The sequence below is a fragment of the Delphinapterus leucas genome, chromosome 6 (assembly GCF_059928025.1).
Source record: "Delphinapterus leucas isolate spDelLeu-1000000601 "Yukka" chromosome 6, BTC_Dleu_Yukka2, whole genome shotgun sequence".
NCBI lineage: Eukaryota > Metazoa > Chordata > Mammalia > Artiodactyla > Monodontidae > Delphinapterus > Delphinapterus leucas.
The window spans coordinates 115,114,254-115,140,276 of NC_143134.1; the positions used below are offsets into that span (position 1 = coordinate 115,114,254).

Consider the following 26,023-nt stretch of genomic DNA (forward strand, 5'->3'; position numbering starts at 1 on the left):
AGCCCCAGCCTAATGGCAAAAAATCGTAACTAAATTGAACCGATCACCAGAGATCAACTAAGTTCGGCCCTGGCCACTTCAGGTTCAAATGTTTGGGAATGCAATTTTGCCCCCATTAACTTTCAATAGCAATGAAGAACAGACTGGTCAAGGGGTCAGTTTGTGCAATAAACAAACCCCAGAAAGGGGGCTGGCCAGAGAAGATGAGCAGGAGTGGGTTTAAGTGTTTAAACAATGTTATAACTGGAGCCAACCCCAAAACTGTGAAGGGAAGGCTGCTTCTATGGGGTGGGGAGACAGCATTCTTTCCTTTTATGAAAGGCTTGGTTGAAACTGAGGAGACAATGATGATTCAACTTTATTAAAGCAAATGTAAACAAAGAAAAAGAGATATTAAAAAGCTACAGAAGCTAAAAATAACCTAAGGTTGGAATGATCAATTTCCTTCAACTAATTTGTATCAGACTTACATCTGACCCAGCAGTGCTGCACTGACCTGATTTTACTGAAATAGGACGCCGTCTGCAAGACAAATCACTTTAAAACCACTGCACTGGGGTTTCCATTTCTTTGCTGCAAGACTCAATTCACTGCTGATGAGAGTATTGGGGAAATTATGACCATTATTGATAGGACAGCAAAACCATTTTTACACAGTAGTCTTCAAGTCGACAGAAAGCTTGCACCGGACCATTAATGAAGGTGTCAGCTAGAATCAGAAATTAAAGACAAAGGCTGGGAAAGGACTAATTTTTAGAGCACGTTTAAGGACACCAGATACACAGAAGCGGCAGCCATTCATCCTCTTAGGAGTAACAGAGCCTAAACAAGCATCAGCTGAGGAGCAGGCGGCTCTGCCTACAATTAGGGAAAGGAAATGCTTCTTTTCTTTTCTGCCTGGCCCTGGAGTTCTAAGAGCACAGGCTCTCAGCATTATCAGCTTCAAATCTTTACCAGCCAAAGGAGGACATGTCTGGTATGAGGCAGAACTATTCAAAGTGTAACCATCTTGATATATCTGGTTTTGTGATTAGCAGTAATCTTTTACCAAGATGTCTGCACGACTACTTGTATTTCCCAGCCAAAAAATTCCTGTATATCCTGGCTCCTCCAGTACCTCTTCAGAGCAGTTCCTCAGAACTATCTGAGAGGCCGTCTCCCAGGGGAGAGAGTAAGTCCCCAAATAAAACTGAAACTCACTGCTCAAAACAAAAACAGACAAAAAGTGTAACCACCTCTGTTCCTGCTGTGAGTATCTAATCCTAGAAGGTGGACATGTGGTGGTTTAAGTGTGGGTTTTGGAGTTAGAAAGACTTGGGTTAAAATCTTGGCTCTCTTACAAAAGCTCTGTGACACTGGGCAAGTTAGTTGATCTAAACCTTCGTGGAGTAATTGCAAAGATTATGCAGAACACAATGCCTAGGACATAATAAGCAGTCAATAAATGCCAGCTGTATACTACTATGCAAATTTTAACAAAATCACCAATTTGCCCTTTTAGAAAATAACAACAGTGACTGACATTGAGGACTTCCTTGGCCCTTAGCAAAGTCCTTTACATGCATTAGCTTTCCGAATCACAGAACAATGAGGTAGGCCCTATTCTAATCCCCATTATTACAGAGGAGGAAAAAACACTGTGGCCAAGTCATGTGTCCACAGCGAGGCCAGAAGAATCCAGGTGTGTGATTCCAGTGCCTGTGCTCTTAACCACACCGCTATGCTGTGTTCCAGAAAGAGCATTCTATAATCTTCTTGATCTTTGGGTTAAAAAAAACAATTGTAAGGTTGAGATCATTTATCAGTTCAGAAAGGAGTGAACATGTTGGGTGGGAAACTAGGAGGAAGAAAGGGTGGGTAGCTGGTCTCACATGAGGGGGTTGAGACTGAGAGCCCCTCAGTCCCCATGGCGGGCACCTATCTGCCGAGCACTTCAAGTGAACGCCATCCGCTTGCCCTGATTTTGTCGCGGGGAGAGGGGGCCTTTTTCTAAGTTAAATGATTTAGAGTTACTGCCTCAATCCACAGTTCTGAAAGTGTGATTTCTTTAGGGTTTAACTATACCCATTTCTAGTCTTGTTACAACTTTTTTATTGCGATAGAAAACATTTACTGGAAATATGTTACTGCTACTACCAGATCATAAAATAAAAAGAAAAATAGTTTATGTATTGCCATCATTTCCAATCATCAATCAGAAAGTGCCAAGAGGAGGAAAGGAAAGGGCGTACAGCTGAGATTTCCTTCTTTGTGCAGGAGAAAATGCAGGAGCATCGTAATTCTTTAGAACAAATTTCTTCTTGAACATCCAGCCTTGCAGAAGGGCTCCTGGGAGGAGTCAGGAGGCACACCTTTGGGCATCTCTCTCCTCTCTGCAGCCCTGTCTGACTCCCTGTCAGAATCAAGAGCTCTTTCATCCCAACCTCCTTCGGGCCGTGTTCCTCTCAGTGCCCGGAGCAGGCTGGATTAGAAGCATTGCTGTCTATTTTTCGTTGTTCTCCCCCGGCCTCCCAATCAGGGCACTCTTTGAAGATGGGGGTGGAGGGGCTTTTTAAAAAACCTAACTCTACTCCCAGAGCTCCAGCACAGCAACAGATTCTTTGTACGTGCTTAATAATCTCTGTTAAATAGAATGACTTCAAGAAGGTGGCATTTAAAATTGAACAACCTTCGCCAACGAAGGACTCTAGCCTAAGAAACATTACTCCAAGCACACAATGATGTATGTTCAAAGATGTTCACTGCAGCACTGTTTCAATAGTAAAAAGTGCACACGATCTAAATATCCTCCAGTAGGAAACTATCAAATACGGTGTATCTGTACACTGGGATGCTATGGAGCTGTTAAAAAAATTAAGCTAAGTTAATAAGACATGGGAAGATTTCTATGATACATTATGAAATTTAAAAAGATATGGAATGTATAGTATATATTCCATTTTAATAAAGTAAAACCCCAGCTATATATGTGCATTTATATGTGTGTGCATGTAAATTTGTTGAACACACACACACAAGCACAAGCACAATCTGGAAGGATATGAACCAAACTGTTCTCACGGTTATTCTGCTACCGTAGAATTACCTTGGGTGCAGGATGCAGCAGTAGCACAGATGAAGGCTTTCACTTTTTTCTTTACTTTATAGACTTCTATCTTGTTTGGCTTTTTGACAGTGGGCATATGATTAGCATTACTACTATCATTAAAAATCCAATTTTAAAAAATGAGGTTGAACAATCTTAGAGATGATTCCAGCAGGATCAGACTAGGGACTGTGGCCCCTGGAGCCTCCTCCCAGATCATGTGGGCTCAGTGGCTGCTGGGGAGACACCTAAACAGTTCGGGAGCCAGGGACTAAAATGGCAGAGAGCCTGTTTAGGAGTTCCCGTGGTCCTAAGTCAAGCCACGGAGTGGACCACAGAGGTTTCCAGAGCTGCTCAAAGGAGCTGGGCAGCAAAGGTGAAGATGACTGGAGCATCTGGGGCTGGGCTGCTGGTGCCCAGAGGCCATTCACAGAGAGAGCCAATGACCACAGACCAAGGGTCAGATTGCCCACCTAGTCTGGACAGCTATGCCTGCCCTGTCCTCCTCATGGATTCTGGATGGTACTGTGGAAAACAAGAGTGATCCCATACTGTCTCTGTCTGGCCTCCTCAACCTCCCTCTACAGCAGTCCTGATGCCTTCCTCCATTCAGTCTTTGAGACAAGAGGTGGTGTGTCAGCAGTCCATCCCTGCAGCCCAGGTGTTGGGAGAAGGTCTGATATGATTCCTGCCCTAGGCTCAATATTGTGTGTGTGTTTGTGTATGTGTGTCTAGGGAGTCCTCTGCAACCTCTGCCGAGCCCACCACATTTGAGAGGGTATGGTGTAAGGGTTATAAGCCAGACTGCTTGGGTTTGAATTCTCAGCTCTACCACTTACTGGCTGTGTGACCCTGGGCAATTCACTTAACCTTTCTGTGCCTTACTTTCACATCTGTAAAAGAGGGATAACAACAGAACCTACCTCTTAGAGTTGTTCCAAAGATCCGATAAGTCATGCGTCTAGGTTGCTGCCTCTGCTTTCCAAGCAGCACTGGGAGAGGGAGGTGGGGGGGCAGGGGTGCTTCTAGTTCTCCAGAAGGGGGCTGGAACCTCTAGAGGTCTGCCACATTGGTCTCATCTCCCTCTTCTCCACCTCCCACCTAATGACATAATAATCCAGAAATATCCTCCAAAACTATGTCATTTCAACCCTCTGTCTGGAATAATCTTCCCTCTACTTCAGTTTTCTAGCACTCATTCTCTCCTTGAGGAGTCAAAACTCTGCTCAGGTGCCACTGCCTCGGGACTCCTCTGTGCTACTCATACTAAAAAGAGCTCTGCGTGGGCCTGTTTCTTGTACTTGCTGCATGCAAGTTGAGGGTGGGAGCACATTTTTGTATCCCTGCATTCCTAGGATGGCCACGGTACAAGGGCTGTTAGTGAATATTTGGTGACTAGCCTGAAGCCCAGCCTGCTTGCCTACCCTCCTGATCATCTCTTGCTCCTAAACTCTACCTCCATCTGACTCCAAATGTCCCCTCTGTCTGGAGACTCCCAATAGTGCCCCAAATCTGACTGGGTTTCCTGGGGATGGGTGGAGCTAGTGTGGATCAAGCTTTGGACACTGGCTGGAGAATGGAAGACCCCCACTGACATGCGCCAGTCCCGCCTCCCAATCAGGCCATTCCCTCACCCAGGCCCGTCTTCTCCAGCCACAGCAACCTGTCCTAACATGCTTCCTACCAGAGTGATCTGAGCTACCACACACAAGCCTAAGTGGAACACACTAACATCAGAACGAGAAGAGGTAAAGCCTGGGCAACCTAAAACTTCAGAACTTGGAAAAGGCTGGAAGCCACTGGAAAGGAGGCTCTCTTACGCCAGCTCAGGCGGGGAGGGTGCTGGAAGGGCCAGACACTTCACCACCCTGAGGAGTGCTAACAGTGTGTAACCTGTCACCATCTAGCTGGTGTGGATGCACTTCCCTTTGGAGAAAGGAGTCCAGATATTACTTGTAAAAAAGAAATATTTTTTCTTCCTTCAAATCCAGATATCACTTGTTAGAGAGAATGGAAATCTTTAACACTGTCCCTTAGCATCCAAATTTTCAATCCAATCTGTTTCTCTTGAGTCACTGTGACATTACCAAATTTTACATACAGTTATCTGTTGCTCTGTAAAGAAATACAGATGGTTTTTGTGGAAATAAACAGTCATTTACTTTAAACAATTGTAAAATAGTTTATGGAAACAAGTGGGGTAATGCATTCAAATAAATGCCAAAACTGGTTGATGGGGAGCCAGGATGCTAAATCACACTGCTGAAGAATTCAGCTGTGGGGAGCAGACAGTAAATCCAGAGTGACAGGATTTCCCGTGATGGCAAAGGTTTCTGACATCCAGCCCAGTACTCAAAAACCACAGCAGTTGAAACCCATTTTCCTTAACACAGCCTTGACAGCAGCGAAATTAGTGAATTTAGTCACAAGCACCTAAGAACGAAAACAAAAGGAACGAACAAAAAGGAGACTTCATTCGTCCGCAGCCCTTTCTGAGTTATATAAAGCAGTGACTCCAACCTGAGTCAATGGACAGCAAGCTTAGGGCCAACTGTTTTCAGTCGTCAGACTTTGTTATGATACAGTGGAATCTGAAGGCTTCCCTTCAAATCTGCTTACGCCAGAGACTGGCTTGGGTAAATAATACCCTCTCTGAACCTCAGTCTCCTCCTCTGTAAAATGAGGATGATAGTTGTATGTACTTGACAGGCCGTTGAGCAGATGCAGTGAGGCCCCAGGAGTGACAGCATTCTGTAAACAAAGCTGGTGCCAGCTGCCCTGGTGGAAGGGGCTTCTAGCCCTGGGCAGGACAGCAGGCCTCCACCAACGCCCCAAGGAAGCACCACTGACAGTGAATGACTTGAGCCTGCCTTGTGGGAAGGGAAAGAACTCCAAGCACTTTTTTGTTTCTAATTTTATAGGACAACCAACTATAAACTTGTTAATCTTCCCTTCTCAAACCTTTTCCTTGTACCTGGGTTTCCAGTGATGACACGAGTCTCCCAATGAATTAACTCAGTTGTTCATCAAACATCTACCAAACTCCTACCACGTGCCACACCCTGAGCTAGACGCTACAGATGCAAAGATGAGTAACACTGACTCTGGCCTTTGAGGATTCTGCACAGTGAACAAGGCCTCCCAAGTTTGGAGTACTTCTTAACCAGCCTTCCTCCTTGTTGCTGACATTAGGTCAGCCCCCAAGTTCTGCAGGCACTACCCACTCACCAAGTCTCCCTGGCATGCTTATCACCCAGCCCACAGTGACGGTCTCCCACCCTGCCTCCTCGCCTCCAGCCATCCATTCCCCACCCTATAGTCAGAGGGTGCTCTCTGGAGTCAAACTCTGAAGGTTTATCACTTCCGGGCTTCCAATCCTTTCACAAGCTCCCCATGGCCAACTCCTCACCCTGCTCTCCAAACAGTCTATCCATCTTACTTTCCTGTTCCCCTATGTCCTCTGTGATCCAGCCAAACTGGTCTCCTCACTATTTGGTGCACACACTCCGTGGTCTCCCACCTCCACGTCACTGCTGTGCGTTCCCTGTGCCCACACCGCCTGCTACTCCAGTCTGTCAAATCCACATCCCTCCTCTACGGCTATTCCCCAAGCCTAATCTGGCCTCCACAATGGGCAAAAAGTTGTACCACTTAACACTCCTCTCATCTGTGGGCTCTGCTCCAGGGCAAGAGGATTTCTGCAATTCCAGGCCAACCAAAGTCAAGGCTTCCTTTTTTTTACTCTAGCCTTGGCCTTCCTGTCTCATTCAGATAACTGCCCTTGATCCTGGCCCAGCACTGCCCAGGACCCTGTCCCCAGGCCTGGTGTCCTGCTAGGTTCTCAGTGTGCCTCTCTGAAAATCCTGCCTGCCCAGATGCCACCCACCTGATTGGATTTCCTTGTTCATATATTACACATGTAATTTATCTGAATTCAACCACATGTGCTTGATAAAAATAAGGGGAAAAAGAGGTGGAGACATGACCAAGACAACACCTGAAATAGTTTGGAGAATTCCACTTGCCGTGACTCAATGAGGCCCAGGAGAGTGAGTGTGAGGTAACAGTCTTATTCATCTTTGCCAACTACGAGACTTGGTAAATGTGTGATGAATGACTAACTGAATTAACCAGGTGGATGGTGGTGTCTCAGTTTTCCAGTTCCTCTTACAGTGTGAGCATCTTTCTGTGCCAAGTTTGATTTTAGTATTTATATATATGTACTTTTAGTTTTCATCTGTTCTAATGCTAGTGAAAAAAGCTAGCTGTGTTGGATTTAAAGAGAAAAATCACAGCACTTTGGCCTCTGACAGCTTTTTTTTTTTTTTTTTTTGTGGTACGCGGGCCTCTAACTGTTGTGGCCTCTCCTGTTGCGGAGCACAGGCTCCACACGCACAGGCTCAGCGGCCATGGCTCACGGGCCCAGCCGCTCTGCCGCATGTGGGATCTTCCCGGACCGGGGCACGAACCCGTGTCCCGTGCATCGGCAGGCGGACTCTCAACCACTGCGCCACCAGGGAAGCCCTGACAGCCATTTTTAAGAATTTTTTTTCCTAGAGGCAATTTTGACAACAGGAATTTTGCTCACTTGTTGCCTCTGTGACTTGACCCTCTCAGGACATGGCTCTGTACTGCTGTCCCTGGATGCTGAGAGCGTCGTCTCCTTCCCTGGTCCTTGCTGCCTGCAGTTCCCCCTCAGTCTTTGTGGTCCTCGGGTATGGATTGCCCATCTGCCCTGCTCCCTGTCTTGGGGAGTCAGACCCTTCAGAGATAGGTTCCGCCTGCCAACCCAGCTCCTCTCTGCCTGTCCACCTTCCTTCTAACCACCACTGTACCAACTAGGGCTGTGCTTCAAGTCAGGACACAAGCCTTAGTTAAGCATTTTTCTTATTGCTAGTACCCTGTCTGGCTCCATAATACCCAAGTGGGCTCTTGCCTCAATACCTTCCACTGGATTGGTAGGACCTTAATGGCAGGGTTCAAATCCCAGCTCCACCAAGCTTTAAGATCTTGGGATATATAAATACCCAATGGAATACTACTCAGCCATAAAAAAGATGAAACCGTGCCTTTTGCAACAACATGGATGGACCTTGAGGGTCTCATGATAAGTGAAATAAGTCAGACGGAGAAAAACAAATACCATAAGATTTCACTCATACATGGAATTTAAAAACAAACAAACAGAATAATAAAATAAATGAACAAACCAAACAAAAACACATAGATACAGAGAACAGAATAGGAGTTACCAGAGGGGAAGGGGGGTGGGGAGGGTGAAACAGGTAAAGAGGGTCAACCGTATCCGTATGGTGATGAATGGAAACTAAATTTCTGGTGGGGAGCTCGCTGTAGGGTATATGGAAGTAGAAATATAATGTTGTACACAAACTTATATAATGTTATAAACCAATGTTACCTTGATAAAAAAAATAAATCTTAAAGAAAAAAGACCTTGGGAAATTACTCAAGCGCTCTAGGCACTGTTTCTTTATCTCTAAATTGGAGATAATGATAAGTACTAACTCATGAAGTTGTTTTATAGATTGAGATAATAATGTATGTAAAGCACTTAGCCTGGCACGTAGTAAGTGCTCAATAAATGGCAACTATTTATTACTATATTAATACAATTTTGCACACTTTACCATGTCAACTCTGAAGCCATCAAACAGGTAAGAAGCTGAATTATACATCCTCAAAGCCAATTGTGACTTATAACCTAAGATGTTAAAATATGCTTCTCCTTGTGCTAAAACACACAAAACAAAAAGGCAAATGCAATGGAAAAGATGGCAGTAGAGGAGGTAGAGGAGTCGTGGCTGCCAGCCATTTCCTTTCTGGGAGTTTTCCCTTTTGTTAGATCTATTATCTTGGAGCTGGGCTGCCCTGCTGGCTTTCCATTTGCCTTGCTAATAACAGTAAATCCAGCAACTTCCACTGCAGCTCCTGTCTCCTTCAGCTGACTCTGAGGCCAATCAGCATTTCCTCTCTGCTCAAGTCTGATGTTCCCTGGGAAGTCCTGCTGAAGACAAAATTTATGACAAAAGTTTCTCCAGCTTTTAACCCTTCTGCCTATCCAGACCCAGATGCAAAGCGCTCCAGAGGAATGCTAGGTCATTCCTACATGTGCATGCCTATGTTCTCACTGATGCTTTGCTTCTCTGACAAGGGGCCTCAGACCCCTGGAAAAGCTCAAATGAGCAGCTGGGCAGACAGATGCACACATTCTGGGCCATACCTAATGTGGACTAAATTTGAGCTGGTTCTTTAGCAGCTAGAGTCTCTGCTGAACCAGGACTCAAAGCAGTCATATGCATAAAAAAAAAGCGTTATATTACAAAATTTTGAGTATGACTGGGTCTCATAACAGTGAAATTGAAGGGAGGGGACAGGACTAATATTTACTGAGTAATAAATAACAGCTAAGTGCTTGGTGTTTGACATGGATCTCTAATTCTCACAACAATGCCATGAAGAAGATACTATTATTATTCTCATTTATAGATGAGGAAAATGAAGTTCAAACAAGCTAAGAAACTCACCAAAGAGCTAGAAAGAGTAACAGGAGCAAGAGTGGAACCAGGGAGGTGTTTCTAGAACCCAGGTATTAAGCTTCAGTTAAGACTACCAACCAGCGGCCTGTGATCTAGTTGTGACCTATTTTATTAAAGAGCAAACTAAAGCAAAGGAGCTCAGAATGGGAGAATGACATGACCACGGTCACCCAACTAGTAGTGACAGGGCCAGCTTTAAGCCAATAAAGGAAGCCTGCTCCTGTGTTCTACAACAGCCATGCCCTGAAATAAATCCTCCAAGGGCTGCAGAGGAGGAGAGAGCACTGCTTCAGGATTTTGGGAGACAACGGGGTGGCACTCCACAATCTCTTCAGCTGGAGAGAGAACAATGGCTGTCAGCCGAGGCTCCAGCTCACGGGCAAAGGCAGCAGTGGTGCAGCGGCCCCACCAGGCCCTTATGGACCTGGCACAGAAGAAGGGTCTCATTACAGGGTTTTCATTTTAAGTAAGTTCGAGCCTTCTGGGAGAGCTACATTCTAGCTCAATGGGCTTTTCTACGACCTCTTTTCCACCTCTCCACAGAAGTTAGATGATACACTTAACCAGATTAGTAGATTCAGTAAACTAATTTTTGTCTCAATTTAAAAAAAGAAAAGAAAAAAAAGTGTCAAAATGTACATGTGACAGCTGTTTGGGACTCTAATGTTATGGAAAAGCAGCTGTTTTCATTTATATCTGAGATACTAGTCATTCTTAGAATGGGACAGAGTACTCAGCTAATAGCTTGTGCTTTAACCTGTGGAAAATACAGGTCACAGAGACAAAATACGTTGGCAAAATCACAATATGATGGTTATACTCATATAACATTTTGGTCTTAAAAGGTTTGGAAATGTTTATAAGGGGAAGCAAATATTTAATAACGATGTTCTCATAGAAAACTGACATCCAATACAATGAAATGGATTGTGGCTTTTAGGAGAAAGGAAGTTTCCAAATAGAGAAAGTCCATGTAGGTAAGGGGAAGAAAGAGAAAGCTTTCTAAGCTCTAGAATTTGAAAGTAAGCTGTCTTCTGTTTACAAATTTTAAAAACTATTCTTACTCTTATCAAAGTAACCTGTATCTACAGTTTTATAGTTATAAGTCCTATAATAAAAACCAGTTAATTCCCTGCCCATCCCCAAGTCCTTCCTTACTGGTAGTTAGTTTAAACTTTTTTGGCTGTTTCTTCTGGTACTCACTTTCACATTCTTTTTTTTTTTTTTGGCGGTACGCGGGCCTCTCACTGTTGTGGCCTCTCCCGTTGCGGAGCACAGGCTCCGCGGTCATGGCTCACGGGCCGAGTCGCTCCGCGGCATGTGGCATCTTCCCGGACCGGGGCAGGAACCCGTGTCCCCTGCATCGGCAGGCGGACTCTCAACCACTGCACCACCAGGGAAGCCCTCACATTCTTTATTAGCATTCCTATTCAGCTGTTTTTAATATTATTATAAATATCAGACAGCATCTATTAACTGCCGCTACATAAGGTGAGGATTTAACGTGTGCTCGCTCTCCCTCTCCTCTCCTCTCCCAACCCTCTTTAGAAAGTGTCTTTCTTCCTCGTTTCCTCCCTCCCTTCCTCCCTCCCTCCCTTCCTTCCTTTCTTTCCTGTAATACAGTGTGGGCAGTAGCTTCCTCCCACAGGGTACCCTTACTTGATTATCAATACTTAAATGTCTGTTTGGGGTACACTCCTCTGGCTCCCAAAGCACTCATTAGAGACCGATGTTAGTAAGGGAACCTGGGAGGCAACACTAATTTTGACTGATCTGCATTGCATTTCATTTTTATGATATTTACATTTTCATTCAATGATCTGATTCTCTAAGGAAGTCTGACCTCCAATAATCAAAGTGCAGTAAATCCATTCCCAAATAGAAAGTGGGCAGCCTTGAGCCTGGGCTGGAGGGAGTGAAGCAGCTGTAGGCTGCAGACTGGCTTTCGCTACTTCTCCTTAGTTCATTCCACAAAATGTGTTAGCCAGCTATGGGCCAGCTATGGTGCTGGTCAGGTCCAGGGCTGGTAAACCAAAAGGAACCCATTTTTCTCCACGAAGGGCTTTCCTTTTACTCAAATGAAAGCTCGCCACCCCTATCCTAAGCTGTCTCCCAAAGGAAAGGAGGGTTCTCATCCTTTGCCTTAGTAAGGGACTCATCAACATCTGGCGAGACCGACGTATTAGGAACTTACTGGGGAGAGGCCCATGGCACCTCTGACACTAGGCTGAGTGGCTGAGGGACAGCGTTCTCTCTAGCTTCCAAGGCTGAGATATGGCCCGTGTTTCTTAATTTCCATTGTGGTCCTGGATGGAGTCACTCAGTGTTCATGGATTCACCCAGCTCTTGCTGCCCTGTCCACTTCTCCCTGCACCAGGGAGTGGTGTTGTTAGCCAATATTAGGAGGTGCATGGAAACGACCTGCTGAAGTGGAAAGACTGAGGTAATGCCCTGTGCTGGGGGTGAGACGAACTCCCTTCAATTCACAAAACTGGGTCCTTTTTGTCAGATAAAGGACAGATTAAAAGCTGGAAGTAAGATTCCCTATCCAATACATCTTGTTGGCTTGCTTACTTTTCATTGGCCATCTCCCCACTGGGGTGAGAGCTCTCTAGGAACAGGCCTGGTCATTCTTCACCACTGCCTGCAACACAGTAGAGATTCCATAAACATTTACTGAGTGACGAGTCTGGTGCTGAACACACTGTGCTCAAGAGGTCTGCAGGACCCTCGGGATTTTTCAGGCTTAAATCACACTTCGTCTTAACTTCATCGTAATTCACGCTGTCCTATTAAATGCAGTGTGCCACAAACAAAGGGTGGAGGAAGGCGGGGGTTATGATTTGGTATTTCTATGATTATGTGGTGACAGTTTTGGGGAAGACTGAGGAGTTGCAACAGACCACCTTGTATCTTTTGCAGCAGTTGGGTTTTAATCACATCTCACTGGCTTTGTATTTGAAAAAACTGGTTCGCTGGCACAGTCGAGTCTACGCATCTTGCCGACTGGCCTGCCGTGATCAGGAGCTAGGTAACGAGCGAAGAAGGCTCCAATACGTCCTCCCCAGCCCTGCCTCCACTGCCACTCCAATGGCTTCTGATTTTAAGCCATCTTTGTCTCTGGGCATTACTGGCATTGTAAGGCAGAAAAAGAAATGCCCTCACTGAAGAGGATTTTTCTTTTTTCTTAACGCATTTAGAGCTGTTGCAGAAAGTCCGGTATTTGTGACGTACTCAAAAAGGAAAAGCTCATTATGGAAAGTAGTTACTGAAATTCTTAACACTGCCTTTTAAATTGCTTATGTGGAAAGACCAGCTCCACTGCCGGGCCTCGGAAAGCAGCGAGAAAGGAGTAGGTGTCTCAGGTCCCTGGCTGGTCTTGGAGAAGCCTTCTGTGGTGGGGTAACTGTTCTCAACTGACGGTTTCTCACGCCAAGTGTCTAAACTCAGTCCTGGCAGAGGAAGAGTTTTCCTCACAGCTACTAACAGGACGAACACACTAATGGTCTGCCTGAAGAAAGAGGGTCTTCTACTTCCTCTGGGGGAGGTCAAGACTCTTGGTGGAGAGAATCAAGGGGTGGAGGCAGCACCCCAAACCTCTCTGTCTGTAATCATTCACTCAAAAATCATACTGGTATTTAATTCTATTTCCTCTTTTAAATGTTTTCTGAAAAGAAGCAACAGGCTCTGTGAGCTACTCACTGTTAATACAAACACTTGTAAAAATCACTTGTAAACATGTTTGTTACAGGCAATTATAGTTTGTTCACTTTGTCTCTAGAATCTTTGCATAGTAAATTAAATTTGCTGATATAAGCTATATGGTGAATAAGACCTGTGATCATTAACCCACCCCTACATAGATGGTTTGGGTTTTGTTAGTCAAAAATCATTACAGTTGACTCTCTGGATCTAGTTTTCTCCTTGTTCAATGTAAAGGGTGCTTCCAGCAGATCCATATCCAAACAAATTCAAAGACTGGTTCTATCACAGGGTATAAACTTTCTATAGACTTAATTCACTGGTAAACGAAAAGTACAGGCAAAGGCCAAGTCATATGGGTAGGAAAGGAAATAAATCCTAAAAAGCCAGGTTTTACAGTACGTCTAGTGTGGTAGTGGCGATAGGGATAAAGGCAGCTGATACTCACTGAGTACTCAGTACTGATTGAGTGTTTTACATGTATTTAGTCAAAAAAACAACCTTGCAAGGTAAGTAGTATTATCCCTATTGACAGAAAAGGTAACTGAAGTTAGAAAGGTTTCACTTGCTAACTTCACAGCTTGTGTGAAAGGTACAGCTGGGGTGGGGACCTGGGCTGGTCTGGTTCCAAAGTCTACGTGCCCTTTCCATCGAATCACGCTGCCACATCCAGCTGAAGTAGGTGCACTCATCTCTCCAGGGAGAAAAGCATACTTGCCTCCACTGAGCTGTCGACCCTGTAACCTTTGCCAATGGGAAGAAGTACAGCACAGTGCTTAGGAGTATAGACTTAGGTTTAAGTCCCAGCTCCCAGCTTACTTATGACCTTGGACAAGTCCTGCAACTTCTCTGAGCTTTAGTTTTCTCCTTTATAAAACAAAAATAACACCCAATTCAAATAGTTGTTTTAAGGCTGAGATAATTTTTTAAAAAGTGTTTGGCCGATTGCCTAGCAAATTTTGAATATTCAGTAAGTGGTAACAATTATTATATTCATAACTCCACATGCTACTTAAAACCAGAGGTCAATGGAAGAAACTGTGATCTCAAAGATATTTAACATATGAAGTAATGAAAGATAAAACATCGTACAAAATGAAGATTAGTGTTTTCTATGCCATAAGGACATATATTTGTAAGTTCATAAATTTATATTAATGTGAGCAGAATTTAAATTACATATTTGTAATTTTAATGAGTTCTTTCCTATTTTATTATGAACATTTCTAAACCACAAAAAAGTTGAAAGAAATGTACACTGAAAATCCATGTAACCACCACCTAGATCCTACTATTAACATTTACTATATTTGCTTTATCATGTATCTACCCATCAGTCCATCTTTTTTTAAAAAAATGTATTTCAGAGTAAGGGGCAGGTGTCAGTACATTCACCCCTGAACACTTCAGTGTGTATAACAGTAACTGGTACTCAACATTTGTTTAAGAATCTTTTTTTATATTTTGGTAAAGTTTACATACAATGATACGCACACATCTTACAAGTACCACTTGATAGTTCTGGCAAACGCATATACCTGTGACATCAGCTCCTGTCAATATAAAGACTATTACCTTTACTCCAAAAAGTTCTCTCATCTGCATTACATTTTAAGTGGGGAAGCTGTGGTACAGGGGGAAAAAATGGGCTCAAGAATTAAGGGATCTAGGTTCATATCTCATCTACATTACTCATTAGTAACACACACAGGTATGTACACATACACATAAGATATATGCACACAGCTTCAGTTTTCTCGACCACAGAAAAGAGATAATGCCCATCTCACAAGGTTTCTGTAGAGATTAAATACAAAAATTCTTGAATATAATAACTATTCAGTAAATGTAACCACAGGTTACTTTCTCTCTACCCTCCCTTCCACACTCTCCCCATTTCTCAGGATGTTGTCTTCAAAGAGAAAACAGTAAGGACAAAAAAACCCCACAACAGTTAAATGAGAGGTGAAGGAAAAAGGCGTCTCTCCGCATAGGCAGTCCTCTCCCGATTTATCCACTGTGACTTCAGCTAATTAAACATCTGTCTCAATGGTCTCCTCAGCAAATCAGTCATCCCCACTTTGTGACACTGATTGTTGGTTGCAGCCTTTTCCTCACTTGCCACCATTCCCAGAAACTTCTAGGAGTTTACTCACCAGGCACATGGCAAGGAATGATGCAGGGTCCCCATTAACCCCCTACAGTTGCCCTTGGTGCCAGTGCTGTTCATAATGCTGCCAGACGTGTCCTTAGATGTGCCTCCCCAAAATAAAACTGTTAAGGGGTGAGAGCTTTTTTGTCTACATTTCTATTTCCAGTATGATGCATTTTCTAAGTGCTATATATATGTACCAGACTAAAATATTTAACCAAAAATCTGTTTTTTAAAGTAGTTTTGATAACAAAGCAAGCAGGTAACAACGTAACGTCTCAAATGAGGTGAAGTGCAGTCTCGTGAATTACCAGCTAGTTCTCTCTAAATGCAGAAAAAAAAAAAAGCTTTGCTGGTGAACAAATGGCCAGGAGGCAACAAGCAAAACGACCTGGTCTGGACGAGTGCCTTTCTCTACATCCCGTGTGTGTGTTCGCGCACGCACACACCTGCTTGAGCTGCAAAGGGGGAGGTGGGGTGGGGAGAACTGTATCTAAACTACGGGGCTCTTCTCAAAAATAGTTTTCTGAAATAAGACTTCCTCTCAATCCTTCTTCCCACTAAAACAACTGAGTGACTTAAGAACTATCTTTCAGAAGGGTTAAGTGGCTAATAAAAACATTTAAAATGCTTAATTATGCTGGAAACCTAGAAATGGAAACTAAGACTACATATTAACTGCTAACCATCAGCTTGGCAAAAGTTAAAGATTGATAACATTCAGTGCTGGAGGAGGGGGAGGGAAGAGACGCTCTCACATGCTCTTTGAGTGTCAAAGGATGGGTATAAACTTTGAGAGGCAATTTGTTTTTCTCAACATTTTAAATAAGTAGACCTTTGACAAACAATCCCATATTTAAAACCTAGCACAAATGTGCAATGAATACTGCCACAAGATTGTTCACTGCATGTTTTTTTAATACTGAAAATTTGGAAATAACCTAAAAGTCCACCAATAGAGAGCAAAGTTAAATAAATTTAACCAAAAAGATAAAAATGCAGTGGTCACTCTAATATAGAAGAATGCTTATGACATAGTATTGAATAAAAAAAAATGCAAAATCATACATATTGTATGGTGTCATTTTTAAATGACATGGATACATTTTTCATGAGTTCATTTAACAAACGCTTTTTGGGTGTCCTCTATTTGACAGGCATTCTGCTAGACGTTGTGTATTTAGTGATTTAAAAAAACCCAAAAAACATAAAACACGGTCCTGCCCACATGAAACTTATAGCCTATATGTATACCTGAATGTGAAGTGAATTAAAAAAAAACAAAGGGCTCACACTGAAGAAGGAACCTTCATTTTTTATTTCACACATCTCCAAAATTTTTGTTTTCAACCACTAATTTTATTAAAAAAGAAAGAAAGAAAGAAAAAAAAAACCACAACTCTTTAAGAGCCTATCTTTTGCCACCACCTTGTTGTTGTTGTTTTTCACCACCTTGTTTTAATATTAACCCCAGGAGACCTGGTGGCAGCTCCAAGCTTTTTCAATTCTCCCCCAAACTGTGCATTCAGCTCGAATAAAAGAAATCCGACTTTACCCTGGTGTCCACCCCTCTGCTTGCTGAGCTGAGCACCACCCACTGCCTCCACGCTCATCACCCGTTGGATAGAGTCCTCAAGAGCCTCCTCACTGGTGTCTCTGCCTCTTGTTTTGCGTCCTCTAATCCATTTTTATAACATAGCACGTTTTCTAAAAGAAATTGACTCTATTGCTCTCCTTGCAGTGGTTCCCCTCTGCCATCAGAGCAAAGTTCAAATTCAGCATAGTTAACAAATACGATCTGGTCCCAAAGGACCACTCGAGCCTCATCATTCCCCACCCTGCCATCTCCTCCTACTCTACTGCTTTATTAGACTGAGCCACTTGCGGTTTCCAGAAGGCACTAAGCTCTCACTTTGTTCGTTTCCGCCTAAATGCTCTTTCTCAGCCCTCTTCACCTGGCCAGTTTCTACTCACCTTTGGGTCTCAGCTGGAGCATTTGCTTAGGATAGTCCTCCCTGACTCCCTAAAACTGGACTAGGGCTTCCCTCCTACAATGTGCACCCAGGCCCTATATTTGTTTCCACTCAGCACTTGCATGGTATTGTGAATGGCTGTTCGTTTGTCTCCCCAGCTAAACAGTAAGCGACTCAAGGGTAAGGACCATTTCTTGGCTTCTACAAAATCCCTAGTGCCTACGTAGTGCCTGCTGCATAACTGTCCCCCCAATAAATCAGTGTAGTTCTATTTCTGAGTACACTATCAGGCCTGGCCTGATCCGTTCTGTCCCCGCCTAGCTTCTGCAGCTTATCCTCTGCTCCATCCCTGCTCTAGTAATTTGGAACATCTATGTTTTGTGGCTATACCTCAAAACACCTCTGCCTGGAATGTTTTTCTCACTTACCCATCTGGCAAAGTTCTAATTAATCTTCAAAAAAGCTGTCAAAGAAATTACTTACTCCAAAGCATCTTTTCTCAGCCCGCTGCCTCACCCAGTAGTTTTAAGTAGTCTCTTATCTGTGTTGCTTTAGTAGCTCATGTACCATATTTTAGTGCCTCTGAGTCTGTTTTCTCATCAGGTTTTCCACCTGATTTCTAGTATGGTGGCTGGCACGGAGCAGACAGCATTGGATGATGACCGCTGAACTAATAAACAGGGTATCTCAGAACCCAGAGCTTTCGAGCACACACAGCTTTCTGTATGGTGCCCTTGATTCATCTTCTCAACCTCTCCCACGTTACAGCTCAGGAAAGTAATAAGGCTCAGAGGCAAGTACACGACTACACATTCAGTTTTCTTATTCTAAAATACATTTTAAAATATTTCTAAAAGCAGGATACAGTTTACAATCAATATATACATTTAATATTCTTTCTTTCTTTTTTCCTGAAGAGCTATTATTAAATTAGTGGTGTTCTAGAATTAGTCCCTAGTGGACCCCAGGAAAGGTCCTCTGACTCCAAAATGTGTGTGCCCCCTGTACCAGCACAGAGCCTCTTGGGAGTCTATGTCTTTTCTCTTCCTTTCATTCTTTTTCTTTAATCTAATCCATGCTGGTGACTGCCCCAGGTGGAGTGAATGAATAGATTTTGTGATGGAAAAGGAACTTCTGAAAGATTAGCAACCAGCAGGAAGAGTAAATGCCGGTCAAATGTAGCTCTGGCCAATGACACATTTCAAGGTTTTCTCATGTGGCAGTTGCAGGAGCTCATAATACCCTTTTAAAATAACTGGGTCTCTGAAGTAATTCCAAAAGATTTTTGCTTGAAATAAATTCTCTCAACTCCCAAGCTTTCTGGATAAAATAGTTGACTGCAATGCCATCTTTAACATGCTCTGCTTTATACTCAAGAAGATCCATCAGGAGCCTCAGATCACTCCAGCCAGGGGGAGGCTCGGGTGAGATGAAACAACAAGATAAAGAGGCAGAGCGAGGAGGCAGGAGGAATATGTAACTGGGAGATTCCAGCCTGGGTCACTTCTGACTTGTAAACATCTTAGCAGTCCTCATTTACTGTATCATTGTCCTACTGGGTCACTGGATACCAAGTATCAGGTCTTTATTTCTTATCCAACCCCCACGTGTGAGTGGCATCTGCATGACTATTTATTCTTTCATGAGGAGGAGCAGTTTTCTGCAGAAATTCCTGCCTTTTTGACAAAGAACATTTAAACAGTCCTATTTACCTTTCCTTCCTCATTTTTTAAAAGAGGATACAGTATAAGGAAAGCAAATGTCTGTGTCTCTGGCTGGCAAACTACTTTCACAGAAGAAAGGTTACTGGATTTTCTGTCTTTACAATTACACAAGAAGCAGGACTCTGTTCAGTTTTACAGCCAGAAGATTCTTTAGCTAACTTTAGCCTTTGGAGAGTATTTCAGGTTAGAAGAGTGTTAAAAATGCTACTGCATCTAAAACATATGGGCTTCTCTTTTCCATAGGGCAGCTCAGGACAGGTGTATGTTGCTTTAAGAAAGCTAGACATAAAACATTAAAACTGACACCAATACAGACAAACTGTGCAATTACAAAAAGAATTCCTGGCTTTATATCCAGATTCACCACAGGGTTCCTTTAAATGCTGCACTTCCCTGATGCATTTAGATCTTAGAATCAATGAACATTTCTGTTTACAGAATTTTAAATTTGTTCTCCCATTAGGGTTCTAATAAACAACACGGTACAATAAAAAGAGTATGGCTTTGAGGTCAAAAAAGCCTGGGCTCCAATTTAAGATTATGTCATTTATTTACTGGGGAAACCTGGGTAACTTTAACTTCTCCTAGAACTGAGGAAAGGGAGGCTGAGAGAGGAAAGACAGTGTATGATCCCATGTATAGTTATCATAGTTCCTTAATTCTAAGATGCACATTTGCCCCTACTTTTTAACATTTCTAAAGTCTCATCTATAAAATAGGCACAATAAAATCTCCTTTCTAGGGGTGTTATGCAGATTAAATGAGATGCTATCTGTAAGTACACAAAGGCACTCAATAAATCAGCTCTTACCCCATTGGAATATATCTTGGGAAAAGACCAATTTCTCCCTGACACATAAATCCCCTTAAAACATTGTTAATAAATAATAATTTGTATATAACTGTCTAGGTCTATTTGGCGTGAAAGTAAGGCGTCTCATGTGAGGTTGTAGGGAGTGAGTCAGAGACCCTGATGCTGCTGGTTCATTCGAGCAGGTCTCTTTTGGGTATAGGCTCCGAATCCCCACCCTGGCTTCCTGGGCTCTGGGCCTGGTCTGTATTCCTGTCATACTGCAGCCATCAACTCTGTACTTCTTTTCAATTCTTTTCTTTGTGTTCATATTCTCTGTATGTCCTACTCCCTCTTTGGGCCTCGGTGTATTTCACAGTGGTTAGAAGTTTAGATTTTATTCTGAATGCAACTGGAAGTCATTGAAGGGTTTGGACCAGATATAATTCGATTTATATTTTAAAAAACCTCTTTGCTGCTTTGTAGGCAAGAGACTGGAGGGGCCAAGAGCAGAGGCAGGAAAAGCAGCCAGGGTGTATTTCAACAGTCCAGGTGAGGTCTTGGTGATCTGGATCCATCCAATGGAGATGGAAAAGACTGAATTCAGGACATATTCTGGAGGTAAAAATAAGAGGACTTGCTAATGGATAAGAAGATGTGTGGAGTTAGCACAGGGAAGAATTCAAGGGTCATTTTTACTACATTTTTTTTGGGGGGGGTGATGGGGGGAGAAAGTTAAGTAAATTAACTTCAAAGTAATCTGAAATGTTCTTTTTATATTAAAATAGTAAGCCTTTAACAGCCGAGGCTTTGAAAGACACTGCCCCTCTCCAACTCTTCACAGCTTAAATGTGAAGGTCACAATTTCAATGTCAGTTTCTCTGGGAGGTGTTCCCTGACCATCCATAGAAAGCAGTGAGCTCCCCTGCATCTCATCTTCTCTCTCTCAGCCCCTCATGTTTACTCTCACTTTAGAATGTAAGCTCCTCTTCAGCAAGGGTCCGGTAGATCTGCTTCACCACAGTCTCCCTGCACCCAGCATAGGTCTGACCCATGAGAGCATGAGTGAGTGTACACACAGCTACAAATACATTATAGATCAATATTTACACCTTACATGAATTTTTAAGATATAACTTGAGCATCCAATGCTGTCATCATTAGCCGTCCCTCAGATCAGAACCTCACACACCCTGTGGTAGATGTTCACTCCCCTCTCTGCTCCTAGCAGTACTTTAGGGAACAGTGTTTGAGAAGTCCTAGACTAGACTATCTCCTTGGTGACATTCTAGGGGTCTAGTGAAAACACAGTAAATTAGCTATCAATAATGTGGTCTGTAACTCCAAACAGAGATGTTAAGAGGGAGTTCACTTGACAAAGCTAACATTTATCTTTCAAATTCTAGGTGAAATTTTGTATGGGAAAAGTAGGAACTAATGTCGTAAGTCTTATTAATATTGTAAGAACTTTTCAAAAAGGATCTAATAAAAATTAGATCAGACTAATAAAAATTTGTCTTTCACATCAAAAGGCAAGACTGGACGGGGGTGAGAGGAAGTTGATATGCTTCTGGTTCAATCCCTCAGCAGATAATGAAAAACGCCTCCATTTTATAATAACAACAAACATTGAAACAGAGCCACACAGATCACTATTCTGCTTAGAAAACCCTACTTCGAAGCCTTCTCTCTTTTGTAGACCCAGAGATACCTCTATTTCTGCATCAGCGTTACAACTGAATTTAGGTCTACCTCCATTCCTCAAGTGCCTCTGTCATACCCAACATCATGCTTCAGGAGGCTGGTAAAGGTTGGTGTGTAATAACATTTTAAACAACATCAAAATACTAAGAAGCTCAGAAGGTCATCACTGATTGTGAGGATGAACTTGATAAAAGGAGAACTTGACAAACTAAGGCCTTTACTCACTAAACAACAGGTTAGTGTATTTTACTGGTTAAATCAAGGGACCTGACAGGCTACTCGTCATTATGTTAAAAACATACCCACCCAACTGTTAAAATTAGTAAAGAAGTTTCAGCTAATTCTTCTAAAACTGGATTCTCCATTTACAATTTTCTTAAATCATGGGGACTTTCTGCCAATGCAAGTAGATTCCAAATGTCAAGTAGGTCAGTAATAAAATGAAAAGCTGGAGAGAGACTTTTAAAAGAGACATTTAAAAATGGGCTTAAAAAAATAGGCCTTGGGCTTCCCTGGTGGCGCAGTGGTTGAGAGTCCGCCTGCTGATGCAGGGGACACGGGTTCGTGCCCCGGTCCGGGAGGATCCCACATGCCGCGGAGCGGCTGGGCCCGTGAGCCATGGTCGCTGAGCCTGCGCGTCCGGAGCCTGTGCTCCGCAACGGGAGAGGCCACAACAGTGAGAGGCCTGCGTACCGCAAAAAAAAAAAAAAAAAAAAAAAAAAAGGCCTTAGCAGAGAACTGACTGGGACACACTATGAAAAGATTACTGTAAGTTCAGTACATGAATATTAATAGAAAAAACCCTGCAGTGTTCATAAATAGTTATGACTTGATGAAATAATTACAAATAATGCAAGTCAAAATTTTAGATCAGTTGCAAGTATCTGTAATGATATTCTATCCATAAAAAGCAAAAATATTTTAAAACCCTAGAGGTTTCCATTGACAAAGCTATTTACCTAAACAAAGAAGACTTCTTTTGCTCAAATATCTATCACCTTCTGATTTTCTACAAATGAAAATTGGTGAGGGAATGCCAGGGGGAAGGGCAACAGAGTATTTAAACACTAGGCCAGTCATTAAGCCCACAGCTTGATTTAATAATGAAATAGTTTAAGTTCTCAATTTATTATTATTAAACAGAGAGTTGTATGGTCATTCGGGAAAAAAAAGATGAGAGATGTTAAAGGTTTGTTGAGTAAGCAGCTAGAGTTCACTGTCAGCCTATGAAAGGAGTTCTGAAATCCTGGTCTAATACGACTAACCTCTAAGGCACAAGCAGTGTGAGAACTCTTGACCCCACATGGCACATGCTATCTAATCTCAAGTGCTATTTCTCCCTTCTCACTTAAATTAAATAATAGTAGCAAAGAGACAAGTGCTGTTCTGCACTCAATCAGGTGAAAGCTGTTTGAAGAGAGGGCTGAGCCAGACACTGGGGCATGGCGGGCACCTTCTTGCAAAGACTGAGCGGGTCACTGTGGTAGAGGCCTAGGAAGTGCAGGATGAGTGTCTCTAACCTGGCATCTCCTGACACCAAGTTCATGACTAAGTTCATGTGTCATAATGGGTAAGTAATAAGTATTTCACAGCCAACTGTGAGCACTAACAGACTTTTTTTTTTTTTTTTTGAGTAAATGTACTTGTGTTTCTTTCTATGACAGGACGATTTTCCCCTTCATTAATCACCCTCCAAAACAAGTCCACTCCACAATACAAAGTTCCAAAACACAAAATATACCCTGCCTTTACCAAGTTAACTTTAAATAAACATCTTTTCCAAACTGGAGATAATCCCTCTATTTCATGAGACCAGACTTAACAAAGCAATAGAAAGAGCTTTTTATTTTAAAAAGCTTTTTGGATCAAGAAAATGGGACAGTAATTTATGTAAATGCATCAATCTCAACTGACTTCTCTAGTATGAAAAGGAATAAATAATGCAGATGACTGTTTTTCAGACGAGTCCTAACTCTTTGCCAATGATATGGCAAAGACTCTGATGGAAATGGCAGGGATGTGTACACAAAGGTGAACATAAATAAATGTGTGTATGATAAACGTGGCTGCTGGAGATGGACACAGATAAATAGGTAGGCAATTGGACAGGGATGGCTGGAGACGGAGGGAAAGACACTGGTTCAGCTGTATCCCAGTGAGTTCACAGAGCTTTCATGATCTAAAAAATGTGCGACAGCAGAATTCCTATTAAGAAGGTTAAAAAAGTCCTACCTCCTCTTGGGTAATTCAGAATAAAGCTATCTCAGAATATAATAAATATGTCATAAAATACACTATTATATAAAAAATTTAGGGACAAAAACAAGACGAAAAAACCAGGATCCTAAAGGTAGAAGAATGCTTATTTAACACCTTTAAATATCTGAAACTGTTTGAACGCTATTAGATTGGCACCTAGAACCCTAAATTTCTACTTTCCCCTGGGAAAGTAGAGGCTATGCCTCTTCAATCATCCCTTAAATGCAAAGAGGTTTGACCCCCATGCAATGGATAAAAGTCACCCAAAAAATGAACAAAAGAGGTGTTTGGAAAAACCAGAACACCATTCATCCCAGCTAACGACTTGTTCATTATGAGTGATGATGGATAAAGACTTCTCATGCTGAGATGAAATCAAGATTTATATGCATTGTTTCCTCTCCCAACTTGTGGGAAGATCATCATCATTTAATTCTATCTCTGCGGCCAGTGATGGGCATCCAGAGAGCTGGTTATCAAACGGTGCAGTCAGCTGGCAAAAGCCGAAACGTGCAGTTGGCACATCTGGACGGAGCCGCCACAGCCGAGGGTGAACAATGACTCCTGGCAAGCATCCAAATTGCTTGCAGACGCTAGCAGGTCTCATCTACAACCGCCCCTACCAGCATCTCTCTCTCTCTCTCTTTTTTATGAGAATCAGATTTTCATTGCTCCATTCAATTGCTCTCCTCTGCCATTTTTTACAGCTCTTATCGTTCCCTTGGAATATGGCCTTGAGACAGCTCATCCGTGTCCTTCACTGTGTTATCTCTTCTAACTTTTATTAAAACTTCAGCTTTCATCTGAAGATAGCTAATTAAATCTGGAACAGATTATATTCCTCCCCTTAAAAGGAACACAGAACTATTTTCCTCAACCCAAGCCATGCTTTTTTTCCCTTTCCAAAACATAAAACCAAAGGTGTTTAAGAAGTCTCATTTGCTTACAAAGCTAAGATATCTGACATGTCATAGATAGGTTGATTTATACTAAAGTTGTCTACGGTGTGATAAATCTTTGAGCTATTTCTCAAGATAATTATTTCTCAATATTGGGAATATTTTCTTTTCTCATATCCTTTAAATATTACAGCTAATACCACAAGCTTATTTTCTGTATAAATTGAGTAATGAGGAATTAGCAATTAACAGCTACTTGTGTCAAGTGATTTATCTTAAACAAAATTTTTTTTTACAGTTGCCCGCATTTTGGTAAAAATGAAAAAATGTTTTCTTTTATTCTATACCCCAAACACTAGCAACCAGAAATTTCCCCCAAGGAAAACTACATGAAAACATGAAATTAAAAGCAGTGCTTCAAATTTAGGGTTAAATCAGTTTTCCAGACAGCTTTACGCCAACTAATAGTTAGCTCAAGTAGCTTTGTCTTAATCTATCGCAAATTAATGATGAAGCTTCCATAAGTGACACGGACACATTCTTCTCACATATGTCACTGACCCAATCCCTTCCTTGGGCCCAGGGGCAGCTTAAAATCACTCTTCTGTACACTTGCTATTGAACCCAGCAATGACATCTGAACCAATCCAGCCAGCCATCGAACACCCACCCATACCCACACCCACACCAACACCCACACCCAGCACTTTTAACTAAGGGTTAAGCTTCTGTTGCCAGAGTATGATTTAACTGTCCCACCTGAAATTTTCTGGGATCCTTTTCTTCGCTTCACTGCCTTTAGCAAGATTTCTTTCATGGTGACCTTTGTGTTGTCCACCTGAATAAGGGAGAATCCATGAGCAGCATTTCTGTAGGAAAAGACAAACATTAAATCAAGACCAATATTCAACCACAGGGATGTTAATACAGTCCTCACTGAGTTTCAGTTTGAGTAAGTGTACAATCAAGTGTCAATTATTTTGAAAAGGGTTAAATAAACAAACTTCTAACGCGAAAAAGAGAGCGCGTGCACGCGCGAGAAAAGCATTCTAATATGAACGGTTCCAAGTGAAAGGGAGGGCAGAATTAGGGAAGATGTTTCTATTTATCTTAAATTGAATCCAATTGGTCTGTGTGGGTCACTAGTACCATGGCTTCCTAGTGTTGGTTCCCAAGCC

The 26,023-nt window shown here is 42.4% G+C and overlaps 1 protein-coding gene across 6 annotated transcripts in view; it reads right to left on the bottom strand.

Moving 5' to 3' along the window:
- The window catches only part of MAPKAP1 (MAPK associated protein 1), a 230,645-nt gene that overhangs the window by 67,932 nt on the left and 136,690 nt on the right, over nt 1-26,023 (bottom strand). For all 6 annotated transcript variants that reach the window (XM_022578740.3, XM_022578739.3, XM_022578738.3 and 3 more), the window contains one exon: nt 25,605-25,714. In XM_022578740.3, coding sequence (XP_022434448.1) covers nt 25,605-25,714 — 110 coding nt within the window. The remainder of the gene's footprint in view (nt 1-25,604; nt 25,715-26,023) is intronic.